Source organism: Pangasianodon hypophthalmus, chromosome 16 (genome assembly GCF_027358585.1).
Source record: "Pangasianodon hypophthalmus isolate fPanHyp1 chromosome 16, fPanHyp1.pri, whole genome shotgun sequence".
Taxonomy (NCBI): domain Eukaryota; kingdom Metazoa; phylum Chordata; class Actinopteri; order Siluriformes; family Pangasiidae; genus Pangasianodon; species Pangasianodon hypophthalmus.
In genome coordinates, this window is record NC_069725.1 from 23,806,067 (window position 1) to 23,819,671 (window position 13,605).

The 13,605-nt window shown below is 39.4% G+C and overlaps 2 protein-coding genes across 2 annotated transcripts in view; both read left to right on the forward strand.

Moving 5' to 3' along the window:
- The window catches only part of LOC113530587 (collagen alpha-1(XXIV) chain), a 97,783-nt gene extending 92,088 nt beyond the window's left edge, over nt 1-5,695 (forward strand). Inside the window, exons 58-61 of the mRNA XM_053240588.1 lie at nt 404-572; nt 1,025-1,134; nt 1,267-1,554; nt 2,202-5,695. Coding sequence (XP_053096563.1) covers nt 404-572; nt 1,025-1,134; nt 1,267-1,554; nt 2,202-2,351 — 717 coding nt within the window. The 3' untranslated portion in view covers nt 2,352-5,695. The remainder of the gene's footprint in view (nt 1-403; nt 573-1,024; nt 1,135-1,266; nt 1,555-2,201) is intronic.
- Nucleotides 5,696-6,830: 1,135 nt separating this feature from the next.
- The window catches only part of znhit6 (zinc finger HIT-type containing 6), a 28,976-nt gene continuing 22,201 nt past the window's right edge, over nt 6,831-13,605 (forward strand). Inside the window, exons 1-5 of the mRNA XM_034311538.2 lie at nt 6,831-7,045; nt 9,062-9,127; nt 9,547-9,653; nt 10,532-10,620; nt 12,212-12,315. Of these exons, the coding sequence (XP_034167429.2) occupies nt 6,990-7,045; nt 9,062-9,127; nt 9,547-9,653; nt 10,532-10,620; nt 12,212-12,315 (422 nt within the window). The 5' untranslated portion in view covers nt 6,831-6,989. The remainder of the gene's footprint in view (nt 7,046-9,061; nt 9,128-9,546; nt 9,654-10,531; nt 10,621-12,211; nt 12,316-13,605) is intronic.

The following is a 13,605-nucleotide window of genomic DNA, read 5'->3' on the forward strand; positions in this document are numbered from 1 at the left end:
AGATGAAAAGACAAGATGCAAAAAAGAGTGATGGGAATGGGAGTGTTTTGTTTTTTTTTTTGTTTGTTTTTTTAAGTAAAAAGTGACAGGGGCAATGAGTCACATGGTTTAAACACTTTTGCAGTGTTTGGACAAAAGAAATTAATGTTTTTCTTGATTTGATTAATGAAAGCAACAGAAGTCACTGTGATTCTGACCGGGATACAGAGCTTACTGAGCATGAATTAAATAAAAATTGTATATTAAATCTCTTTTATTCACTTTTTGTGGAAAATGGTTTCAAAATTGTGACACATTTGAATGTAAACTCAGTTACTGTCTTTCTAAAACAAGCTCAAGCCTCTCTCTCCCTCCCTCTCTCTCCCTCTCTCTCTCTCTCTCTCCCTCTCTCTCTCTCTCTCAGAGCTACCAGAACGCCGAGGCATCCGTGTCCGTGCAGAACGCCGAGGTCCTCAGGACTCTGCACTACCTGAGCACCGTCATCTCTGACATCAGGACCCCGGCAGGCACCCGGGAAAACCCCGCCCGCTTCTGCAAAGACCTGCTGGACTGCAAACCCAAGATGGCCGACGGTGAGAGCCAGATTCCACAATATGATTCATTTCCTATAGCGGCAGCTCTGACATCAGTGCAGCTGCAAATCACAGATTTATTTTGATAAGCTATTGTTTCTATAGTAACAGCTCATTCACAGCGACTTGTACAGCAGAAGCTCTACATAAGCAGATTTTAAAAAATCACTGATATAGTGAAGTTTTCTGTACATGTAACATTTATGGAAGGAGTCTCCAGTGTCAGCGCTTTATAACAGTCAGAGGTAAAGCTGTAACTTTAAGTTTTCCGACGTCTTCAGAGCAGAGGAGTTTACGCTTCTTTGCGTTTTCTTGGTAGCATAAGCTGTGTTTTTGTAGAGAACGGTAATAGGGGCGTGGCCAGGACAGGGTCAAATCATTATTAGTTAATGATTATTGTTAGTAATTATGAAAATGGTTTACTAATGAACATTAATTTATGTCTCTCTCAGGAATGTTCTGGATCGACCCGAACCTCGGCTGCTCGTCTGACGCCATCCAGGTGTTCTGTAACTTCACAGCTGGAGGCCAGACCTGCCTTTCCCCCCTCTCTAGAGATAAGGTACTCTCTCTCTCTCTCTCTCTCTCTCACACACACACACACACACAAACACACACACACACACAAACACACACAAACACACACACACAGGGTCATGTGTATAAGCCGTGCCATTCCTCTGTGTTCCTGCAGGTGGAGCTTGGGGTCAGTAAGGTCCAGATGAAGTTTCTGCACTTGCTGAGCATTGAAGCCACTCAGTCCATCTCGCTCCACTGCTACAGCGAGCCAGACACCACCTCCATCACCACCTCCTCCACCTCCACCACCTCCTCCACCTCCTCCACCACCTCCTCCACCTCCATCACCACTTCCTCCGCCTCCATCCAGACATCTGGCAATGTACGCTTCTACGGCTGGAATGGCCAGGTGCTCGAGAGGAGCTCCATACCACACCATCTTGTGCTTCAGGACGACTGTGGGGTGAGAGAGACAGAGAGAGAGAGAGAGAGAGAGACTGAAATGAATGTGAGAGAGAGTGTGTGTGAAAGAGACATTGAGAGAGAGAGAGAAATAGAGACAGAAAAAGAGAGACAGAGAGATAGACAATGACAGGGAGTGAGACATATAGAGAGTGAGAGAGTGTGTGAGAGAGAAAGACAGATACGGACAGAGAGAGAGAGAGAGACAGAAGGAGAGAGTGTGTGTGTTGGGGAGAGAGAGAAGTAGAGAAAGAGACAGAAAAAGAGCATGTGAGAAAGAGACAGAGAGAGAGAGAGAGAGAGAGACAGAGATAGAAAGAGAGAGACTGAGAGAGAGATGGAGAGAAAGGCAGACAGAAAGAGAGAGATAGCTAGAGAGACTGGCTATGTTTAGATACAGATAATTATTTAAATTAATTGTTTCTATTGAACATTTCCATTTAAATTACATATAATCCAACAAATACTTAAAAAACAACATTTAGTGTAAATGTGTAAAATGCTAGCTTAGCTAAGTGTTCGCATGTGTTTTAAACAATGTCTAAAATGATCACGCTGTTCCAGCCCTAACTACACTATTAACTTAACACGTGACGTATTGTGGCTAAACGCCGGATCTGATTGCGTATTTGGTGTGACTGTGTGTAGGTACGTGACGGCCGATGGCACCACTCTCATTTCCTGCTGCACACTCAGGACCCGACCCTGCTCCCTGTCGTGGACGTGCAGGGTTTCCAGCCCCAGAGCGCAGGGCCTGAGCAGCGCCACCTGGAGGTCGGACACGTCTGCTTCCTGTGAGCCACGTCCTCCTCCTCTCACCTGTGAAACAACTGAAGGACTCTCGTTTCGAGATGGCTGCCCGCAAAGCTGGGTCGCCAAAGAGCGCTGTGCTGCCGCCACGCCGTCGTGGCTTCCCATGGGTCCTAAAGCCTGACCCGTACAGGGAAAACACCCTGTTTAAACTAAAGAAGAATGCGAGTTGGAATGAAGCATGAACCCGTTGAGTGTGGGTTTTTTTTCGTTCTTCGAATATGGTGCTGGAGTTAACCGAGTCCACAGGCTGGGTTTTCAGAACTGTTTTTGTTTCTAGGTTAAAAGTGAGATACTCAAATGTGCTGATTTTTGGAGATTTTGAAGAAATAATCCAATCCAGAACCTAATAAATAAGTAGAGAGTTAAAAAAAAAAATGCTCAGTTGTGGTATGAACAATCTGACTCCAAAGTGTCCAAACAAGATCAGGTCTAGTTTCACTGTGTTTCCCTGTGAAGAACTTCTGAAAGGCTGTTTCAGGATCAGGTGCTGATAATCAGTTGTCCAAAACACAATGTTACGCAACATATTATATTGTTATTAAAGAGGCACATTTCACTGTGTTTACGTCATAAATATGATTTTTGGCAACACATTAGGCATGAGCAACAGTGATTATGGGTGAGTTTAGATAAAGGTAGTTAAAGTTAGCTAACTAGCTAATGTTGGATATTGGCTTTCAATGACAGTTTCTCCCTTACCTCATATGTAGTTGATCAGGCAAGACATGTTTGCCAAGTGCGATAAAACTGTTCCTAAATAGTAATAAATAACGGCGATTCCCAGACTGAGCAAAATAATCGTGATAAGCGGTTTATCCGTTATTTTACAGCCCTGACTGTTAGCATGAACCTTTCTAAATATCACCATTAGCCTTGTGTTTCATTTGAGGAAGGCTACTTAAGTAGAAAGTATTCTTGGGCAAATATTTTCGGACAAGTTTCATATTACGGAAGGTGAAGACAATCCCATGATTCACTTCAGGACTACGATAGTGTTCACGTGTTCTTTCAGGACTACATGTAGCCTTATTACTTATACTGATGCAGCTCATAGATCATCACTTTCTGTTAATATATACGTGTCCTGCTCATGACGTCCTCCTGCACTGCGCAGTTTAGCTCATTTCCTGCATTAGCAGCATAGCCACATTAGCTTGGGAATGAGTAGACGAGTCAAATTAGCCATGTTTAATCCCAACAGCTAGAATCCAGCCATCGTTGGCCTCAGTCCACAGTAACTTTGGTAATTTTGAAAACATGTTTTGGCCATACTAGCATTTTCAGTCCATTTCCCCTAAAAACAATTCTAGTCCACATTAAAGTGAAGCATTAAAATATCAGAAAACAGCATGCTGGGCATGCACACTTTTCCTTTGTTTTGACAATATAAATCTTCTCTTATGTATTATAGATATTATATAAAGCACTCAAACATGAAAATAAAAAACAGCGTCGCAGTAAGTTCCGCCATCTTGGAATGATAATAAAATAGAAATGTTTAAATTTGAACATTCTAGGACTAAGACTAGGGTTCTAGGACTAAGTTTGTGTAGACTAGGACTCAATTTATAAGACTTAAAGTCATAAGAAATCTGTTGCTAGGCAACTGAGAAATACAGCCACTAAGCAAAAGCTTGCTAATGACAAGGGTATCAATTCAGTAGCCATTAAGTTTTTTATTTGGACAACGTAAACACACACTGACGGTGCAAGCAAGATAAACTGATCAGGAATATCTGCATTGTCCCTCAGAAGTGTTGCTAAATTGTAAAGAAAATACATTGTAGAGTTAAAATGACACTGTAATTACACTTAATGTAGACTTTTAAAAACATCCTCAGTATTCTGCCATAATCTACAGTCAGTTAAATAAAGAGCATCAAATTTATTGGTTCAAATGACTATTTAATGAAAACATGCTTTTGTAGCAGTCATGTGTGTTTGGTTTCTTTGTGTCCACACTTTAGCAAGTGCTAACGTACTATGTGATTAGCAAGCAGGTTATTAGGTAGCTATGTGATAGGTTACAGTAGTGTAAGTTAAGACATTGCAATCAGGGCTGTTTTTGAACCTTTAGGGGATTTAAGTGACATCCTACGTTTTTTTTTTTAAATCCTGCGTTCATACAGGGTCCTGTGGTGGCTCGGAGGCCCAATGCGACTGTGCGAATAGTATTTGTTTTTCGCTTTCTCAACAACTGGTTAGAATAAACTCTCACCCTCTGAGATACTTTTTAATATACTAGCATTAAGAAACACACTTTACATTAACACGCTGAATCACAAGTAAATCACATGCTAGCACCTGTTTTAACCCACTGAAAGGTTGGTTGATGATCAGATGAGTTGAATCAGGAGTGCATTGGGACTAAAAGAGCAGGATTGAGGAAACACCAGACTTACCCGGTGCTATGAGTGCAATAGCTTGTGGATGGAACGTGAGAGATCAAGAATCGCTTTTTGTTACGTGTACAAACTGAACCGTAGGCTAGTCAGACAGCACCTACCTCCTTCCCGCATCGCCTTCCAAGATGGCCGCTCACGATGCCTCGGCGTTTGTTGTACTTACCAGCTGCGTCAAGACCCTTAAAGAGTACTTTATTGAAATACTGTCTTTGCATTATAATATAATTTATATGAATATGTTTGACGTTGATGTGTTGTGTTTTATAGGCTTTATTTACTTTTTTTTTTTTTTTTATAAAAGAAGGTTTTATAAATCCTTACAGAAAAGTCGTCCTGCATTTCATGAAGCACAGAGTTTCAGCGTGTTTTGTAATTAAGTATACTGTACATATTTTACAAGTACACATGTGTGTGATGTAACCTGCTTATATGAAGGGCATGAGACTTCTCTGTAAGGGTTCGACGCCTTCTCTATGGTGCTGCGTTCGACACAGCTAGTTAATCAGTCACTTTTTTTTGCCTGTGTATATTTTGACAATATAATGTTGGTTTATTTATCTTTTTTTTCTTCGTAAAATTGCTGTACTCCAATAAATTATAATACCTTTGTCAGAGATCTGGCTAATTAAGCATTTAGTCCAAATGATTATTTATATAAAGTTTGTATTTGTATATGTATATATACATACACCCACCAACACACCCACACACACACACACACCCACCAACACACACACACACACTCGTGGCTCAATGTTTGGCGAAGTACTGTCACATTCTGGCAGCTAAAACAGGCCAGATTCACAAATATCACACACGTTTAACTTATATAAGCACACATCAACTGGAACATTCACCCTGTAAAACAACAAAATGTAAATATTAGATATGTTTGATATCAAATAAACTGGTTTTAATCCCAAAGTGTTTCTGTTTCATGGTGATGTAGCTGTCCATGCGAAATGATCGATCCCAAGCCTCCAAGCTTCCAAGAAAAATGATCATTGAAACGGTTAACTAAAGCTAGTTACTGTGCATTAGCTTGATACTGTATGAAAAAGGTTAGCTGGCTGTTAGTGGAGTATATTAGCTGAAAATAAATAAATAACTACCAAAAAAAATTGGTATTAAAAAATAACCAGCTGGCTAGCATTACAAAGAAAGGCTGTTTCTGGAGTATCAAAACATGGAAGCTAGATAATTTGGTAGTTATCTACAATATCAAGTGTTTAACTAAGAAGCTACTAAAGCAGGAGATCTATGAAAACAAGACAACTTGGAATTGGTCACTTTTTAAAAACATTAAAAAACATTTACATGTATTTATTTGGTAGGGTGATTTACTTCCTGTTCTCACTTACGTTATAGCAGCTATAAACAGCCGTTCTCTCACAAGTATCTCTTTTTTTCTCTCTCATGAAGTTAATAAGACAAAAAACGCAGCTTGTCGTTTTACTGAGAAACCGCAAAGAATTGTAAACTCCTCTGTCCTGAAGACGTCGGAAAACTTAGAGTTACAGCTTTACCTCTGACTGTTACAAAACGCTGACACTGGAGACTCCTTCCTTCCATAAATGCTAAATAAACATTATTATAGTACACTTCACCATTTCAACAATTACACAATTTTTATCTGTTTATACAAATCCCCCCACAGTAACATATTAAGCGTCAAATACAGTAAAGTATCGTTATATGCAAATGATAGGGGGGAAAAATCTTTGAATTCATTGCTGTAAGTGGACATTTAGTAACTAAATAACAAAATTCCACAACAAAATAGATAAATATACATTATATGTGTAATATATCAACTTGTTTATTAATATATAACTGTTTTCTGGTGTCATTCACTCAATATGCTATAAATGCTATAAAAGCTGTACAGGTTCTTCAAGTGAGACTAAAGACCAACAAACAAATTAAAAAGATAAAATATAATGAAATCATATGACACAAATGATGTGTGTGTAAGAATATAGGTAAATTAGTGGGATTTTTGTTTGTAGAACTTTGTGGAGACTTGGACTTGATATTGGACCATTTTGCTTTACTACAGCACGACAACTGTCGTAAACTGTCGCTGCGAACAGAAATACGGCAGCGGTTGGTGCACGTGTGGCGGAAGTGAATGCAGCTCTGAGTGGTTTGCAGTGAGAAAGTTCACTAGCGGAGTTTTATTTATTAAACATTATTTATTTTACAGAACAAACTCGACATGGACGCGTTAGAAGAGGAGCGGAGAGGACTGAAGCGGAAATTATCGCTGACGAGGTAAAAGTGTGTGACAGACGCAGGCGTTTTAATCTCGTGAATTCCAGACGCTTCCTTTTACAGTGCGATAAATCCTGTGAGCTACAGAAAAATTAATACGCAGTTAAGATGATGTAATTTAAATATAAAACGCGGTGACAAAAAAAAAAACATGCTAAACTTTCGGTTTATGTTTATAACCGTTTATAGACGCGCCACTGTTCTGTGGTTGCTACGGTGACGCGAGTGACGTCTCCTCTGTCCAATCAGTGACGTGCTTGTGCGATGTAACAGCCAATCCCTGAGCAGGAGGCGGGATTAATAGGAATGCTATTGGAGGAGAGACAACACACAAATCTGAAATGTATTAACTACGTGGATTTGACACCTTTTATAGTTATTCTAAGGCCCCTAGTAATCATAGTAATCATAGTAATAATAGTAGTAATAGTGGTTGTTGTAGAGTTTGCACCCTTTCTAGTGCACTACATCAATTTTACACACTTTCTAGTGCACTACATCAATTTTACACACTTTCTTGTGCACTACATCAATTTTACACTTTACATGGATTTTACACTCATTGTAGTTATTCTGAGGCCCCTTGTATTAATAGTAATAGTATTAGTAGTAACTACAGTAGTAGCAGCAGCAGTAATAGTAATTACAGTAGTAGTAGTAGAAGTAATTACATTAGTAATAGTAGTAATAGTAACAGTAGTAGTAATTACAGTAATTACAGTAGTAATAGTATTAGTAGTTAAGTAATAGTAGTAGTAATTACAGTAGTAATAATAATTACAGTAATTACAGTAGTAGTAGTAATAATAATTACAGTAGTTATAATAGTAATAGTAGTAATTACAGTAATAATAGTAGTAATAGTAACAGTAGTAGTAATTACAATAATTACAGTAGTAGTAGTAATAATAATTACAGTAATTACAGTAATAGTAACAGTAGTAGTAGTAATTACAGTAATAATAGTAGTAATAATAATTACAGTAGTAGTAATAATAGTAACAGTAGTAGTAGTAATTACAGTAGTTATAATAGTAATAGTAGTAGTAATTACAGTAATAGTAGTAGTAATAATAATTACAGTAGTAGTAATAATAGTAACAGTAGTAGTAGTAATTACAGTAATTACAGTAGTAGTAGTAATAGTGCACTTCCATGAGGAATAAGGAGCAGGGAGAACTGAAGTAATTCAAAGTTGTAAAAATGTAAAACAAAAAGTTTTTTGTTTTACATTTTTACATTTTTAACCTCCAGTTTAGCATCATGGAGATTCACTCAGCAAACACGTGGAGAAATTTCTCTGGTCTGTTGAGAGCAAAACTGATTTGTTTTTTTGTTTGTTTTTTTTTACCTTGGCACAAAGCGCTACGTTTTTCAGAAACCTGCTCATTACCCTGAGAACCTGCTCATTACCCTGAGAACCTGCTCATTACCCTGAGAACCTGCTCATTACCCTGAGAACACGAGCATGGCTACAGTGAAGCATGGTGGTGGCGGCATCATGCTGAGCGCTGACCTTGGCCTCTTGGCTGTTTCTCTGGCTAATCGCCTCTAGTCTTGGTGATGCTGTGTGTTTAGGTGTGTTCTCTAACACACTCTGGGTTCTTCCTGGAGCAGGTGTGTTTATACTGAGATCATGTGACAGACTCCGTTCAGCTCCATTCAGCTCGTTATGCCACTTCAGATGGCAACTAGTATTAATTTAGGGGTTTTACAGTTACAGTGACAGGGGGTGAATACTTTTGCATGTTTTAAATTTGTAAATAACTGTATTGGACCCCCCAGTCTTTTTTTTTTTTTAAATTTTAAATATTATGGGATATTTTGTGTAGATTCATGACATATCAAAATCCTAATGAAGCTCATTTCAGTTACGATACAAAATGTGGAAATGTGCAATAAAGCCACTGTGTGTGTGTGTGTGTGTGTGTGTGTGTGTGTGTGTGTGTGTGTGAGCTCTGTACTGTATCTCTCACTGATCTCGCTGTGTGTTGCTTTTTTTTTTTTGTTCCACAGCTGCGACGTGTGTGAAGCCGAGGAAGCCAAGTACCGCTGTCCCAGCTGCCTGAAGTGCTCGTGCAGGTCAGAGAACCTGAAGAGAGAAAAAAAACGGCGTTTCTGTAGACTTCACTTCAGACGGCTGAGAATAAAACGTCTAATCTTAAACATCTGAATGATTATAATATCGATTATTTAATTAATTATTTAATTTCAGAGATATCGCAGGAGAATCGAAATTTTAAAATAACAATTTACAATCTCAGATTAGAATCAGAATCAGTTTTCTTTATTTCTGTTTAAATAGTTTATTAAATATTAAAATTTATGAATAACATTTAAATAAATATTTTTAGTTTCTAAATGAAAAGTGTCACTGATCATCTGATAATTGTGAAAGCCTGAGACAACAAGCACAGATGGAGAAGACGACGTGTGAAGATGTGAAGGTTAGCTGTGATGTGTTTTGTCTGTACTGAAATGTCCCTGTGCGCTTGCCGTAGTCTGTCCTGCGTGAAGCGGCACAAGCTGCGCTCGGGATGCAGCGGCGTTCGCGATCGTACCGCCTTCCTCCCTGTGTCTCGCTTCAGCGACCTCGACCTGCTCAATGGTGACTGTTCACACCTTCACACGCCGCTTTACTCGCACACCAGACATGCTGCCGTTCCATAACACGCGTTTAACAGCTCATACAGTAACACACCTGCAGCCAATAACAACACACCTGCAGCCAATAACACACCTGCAGCCAATAGTAACACACCTGCAGCCAATAGTAACACACCTGCAGCCAATAGTAACACACCTGCAGCCAATAACAACACACCTGCAGCCAATAGTAACACACCTGCAGCCAATAATAACACACCTGCAGCCAACAGTAACACACCTGCAGCCAATAACAACACACCTGCAGCCAACAGTAACACACCTGCAGCAAATAATAACACACCTGCAGCCAACAGTAACACACCTGCAGCAAATAATAACACACCTGCAGCAAATAATAACACACCTGCAGCCAACAGTAACACACCTGCAGCAAATAATAACACACCTGCAGCCAACAGTAACACACCTGCAGCAAATAGTAACACACCTGCAGCCAATAGTAACACACCTGCAGCCAACAGTAACACACCTGCAGCAAACAGTAACACACCTGCAGCAAATAATAACACACCTGCAGCAAATAGTAACACACCTGCAGCAAACAGTAACACACCTGCAGCAAACAGTAACACACCTGCAGCCAACAGTAACACACCTGCAGCCAACAGTAACACACCTGCAGCCAACAGTAACACACCTGCAGCCAATAGTAACACACCTGCAGCCAAAAATAACACATCTGCAGCCATTAGTAACACACCTGTTTTGGTGGAGTTGTGTAGCGCTGGTTGTGGTGTAGTGCTGGTTGTGGTGTAGCGCTGGTTGTGGTGTAGCTGTAGGCGGATGATGAACTGTAACACGCTGTGTTCTGTGTAGATTACAGGTTTCTGGAGGAGACGGGACGCGTCGCTGACAGACCCAACAGAGACGCGCTGCTACACACTCGATCACGCCACAGCTTCGGTGTAAGAGCAGTGTGTGTGTGTGTGTGTGTGTGTGTGTGTATTTTAGTTAGGGTGTGTTTTAGTTAGTGTGTGTGTGTGTTTTAGTTAGTGTGTGTGTGTGTGTTTTAGTTAGTGTGTGTGTGTTTTAGTTAGTGTGTGTGTATGTGTTTTAGTTAGTGTGTGTGTGTGTTTTAGTTAGTGTGTGTGTGTTTTAGTTAGCGTGTGTTTTAGTTAGTGTGTGTGTGTGTGTGTTTTAGTTAGTTAGTGTGTGTGTGTTTTAGTTAGTGTGTGTGTGTGTGTTTTAGTTAGTTAGTGTGTGTGTGTTTTAGTTAGTGTGTGTGTGTTTTAGTTAGTGTGTGTGTGTGTGTTTTAGTTAGTGTGTGTGTGTGTGTTTTAGTTAGTGTGTGTGTGTTTTAGTTAGCGTGTGTGTTAGTTAGAGTGTGTGTTTTAGTTAGTGTGTGTTTTAGTTAGTGTGTGTTTTAGTTATTGTGTGTTTTAGTTAGTGTGTGTGTGTGTGTTTTAGTTAGTGTGTGTGTGTTTTAGTTAGTGTGTGTGTTAGTTAGAGTGTGTGTTTTAGTTAGTGTGTGTGTTAGTTAGAGTGTGTGTTTTAGTCAGTGTGTGTGTGTTTTAGTTAGAGTGTGTGTGTTAGTTAGAGTGTGTGTTTTAGTTAGTGTGTGTGTGTTTTAGTTAGAGTGTGTGTGTTAGTTAGAGTGTGTGTGTTAGTTAGAGTGTGTGTTTTAGTTAGTGTGTGTGTTAGTTAGTGTGTGTGTTAGTTAGAGTGTGTGTGTTAGAGTGTGTGTTAGAGTGTGTGTTAGTTAGAGTGTGTGTTTTAGTTAGAGTGTGTGTGTTAGTTAGAGTGTGTGTGTTAGTTAGTGTGTGTGTTAGTTAGAGTGTGTGTTTTAGTTAGTGTGTGTGTTAGAGTGTGTGTTTTAGTTAGTGTGTGTGTTAGTTAGAGTGTGTGTTTTAGTTAGTGTGTGTGTTAGAGTGTGTGTTTTAGTCAGTGTGTGTGTTAGTGTGTGTTTTAGTTAGTGTGTGTGTGTGTTAGTTAGTGTGTGTGTTAGTTAGAGTGTGTGTGTTAGTTAGAGTGTGTGTTTTAGTTAGTGTGTGTGTTAGTTAGTGTGTGTGTTAGTTAGAGTGTGTGTGTTAGAGTGTGTGTTAGAGTGTGTGTTAGTTAGAGTGTGTGTTTTAGTTAGAGTGTGTGTGTTAGTTAGAGTGTGTGTGTTAGTTAGTGTGTGTGTTAGTTAGAGTGTGTGTTTTAGTTAGTGTGTGTGTTAGAGTGTGTGTTTTAGTTAGTGTGTGTGTTAGTTAGAGTGTGTGTTTTAGTTAGTGTGTGTGTTAGAGTGTGTGTTTTAGTCAGTGTGTGTGTTAGTGTGTGTTTTAGTTAGTGTGTGTGTGTGTTAGTTAGTGTGTGTGTTAGTTAGAGTGTGTGTGTTAGTTAGAGTGTGTGTTTTAGTTAGTGTGTGTTAGTTAGAGTGTGTGTGTTAGTTAGAGTGTGTGTTTTAGTTAGTGTGTGTGTTAGAGTGTGTGTTTTAGTTAGTGTGTGTGTGTTAGAGTGTGTGTTTTAGTTAGTGTGTGTGTAGTACTTACAGATTCTCCGCCTCCCGTTGTCCAGGCGATGCTGCTGCTGAGGAACGCGAAGGCGGCGAAGGTGAATCTGAAGATCCTGCCGAAGTCCTTCAGCCGGCGCAGAGAGAACACGTCCATCTACAACAAAACGTGAGACTCGCACAACATCACTAACGTGTTCACTTTCACTAATACGGCCAGGAGGTTTTATCTTAAAGTGATGGACCTGAAGCCCCGCCCACTCCCGCACGGATACTTTTAAAAACTTTTAATTCTCTGTTTTAGAAAAAAGAAAGAAAGAAAGAAAGAAAAAAGGAAGAAAAGCAGGGATAAAAGAGAAAATATAAAGGAAGAGTGAAGACAGGTATAAAGAAAGAAAAAGACAAAGAAAAAAGAGAGACAGAAAGAGAAGGAATGAAGGAAGAAAAAACAAAGAAAGAATGCAAAAAGGGAAAGACAAAAGGAAAAAAGCAGGAAGGAAGGAGAAAACAAAGGAAGAATGAAAGAAGGAAGAAAGGAAGGAAGGATGGAAAGAAAGGGAGAAGGAATGAAACTAGTTTATTATTGTCCTTTAACAGCACATCCTGAAGTGTTTTATTCTTCTTACGCCACAGCAATTTCCCAGCAGTTACATTTTTTTATTTGTTAAAGAGCAATACATAAATAAAGAACATCATCTGTTTTATCCATTTATAGTTACATTTAATGTTGTGGACTGTCTGTGAAACAGGTTAGTTCCTGTTCTCGCTTATGTTATAGCAGCTATAAACAGTCGCTCCCTCAGCATCCTCTCTTTATTTTTTTTCTCTCTCTTGAAGTTAATAAGACAAAAAATAAAAATAAATAAAAAATCCCAGAGCTGCAGAGCGTAAACTCCAGGTACTCGCAGGACAGGTGAGGAGACGTTCGTGATGGACGACTGATTGTGTAGTAAATCAAATTCTATTTACACGTTTAGCAATTTTTTATTTTTTTTTTTTACATGAGAAATGGAAATAATTTCTGACGGAAGAATCCGACAGACGTGGAATAAAACAGATGCAGAAGTGAGTCAGTTGAGGTGCAGTCGTCCTTCACTGTTTATTCAGGATGTTCTTCACACTCAGGATGAAGGATTTTTTTTATAAATGTTTGACTTGGCGAGGAAGATTTTATAGCAGTGACCTGAAATGAGTGAAACAGGTCCTGGGTGATGAGCGACTTTTTTCCGGACTTTCTGCGTGTAATTCCGAGGACTTCGCTTTACTCTGATGCTTCATCACCTTGGAGACGAAGAGAAATGTTTTTTCTCGTTATTAATTGGGTACAGGAGACAGAACTGTTCAGGGAGAACAACATCATAAGAGGGAGCGAAGAAGAAAAAGTAAGACGTGGTTCAGGATTGGATCACACGGTGGCGCTCTCGTTTAGAAGCTAGAACAAACTCTGGGCTCTGGATCT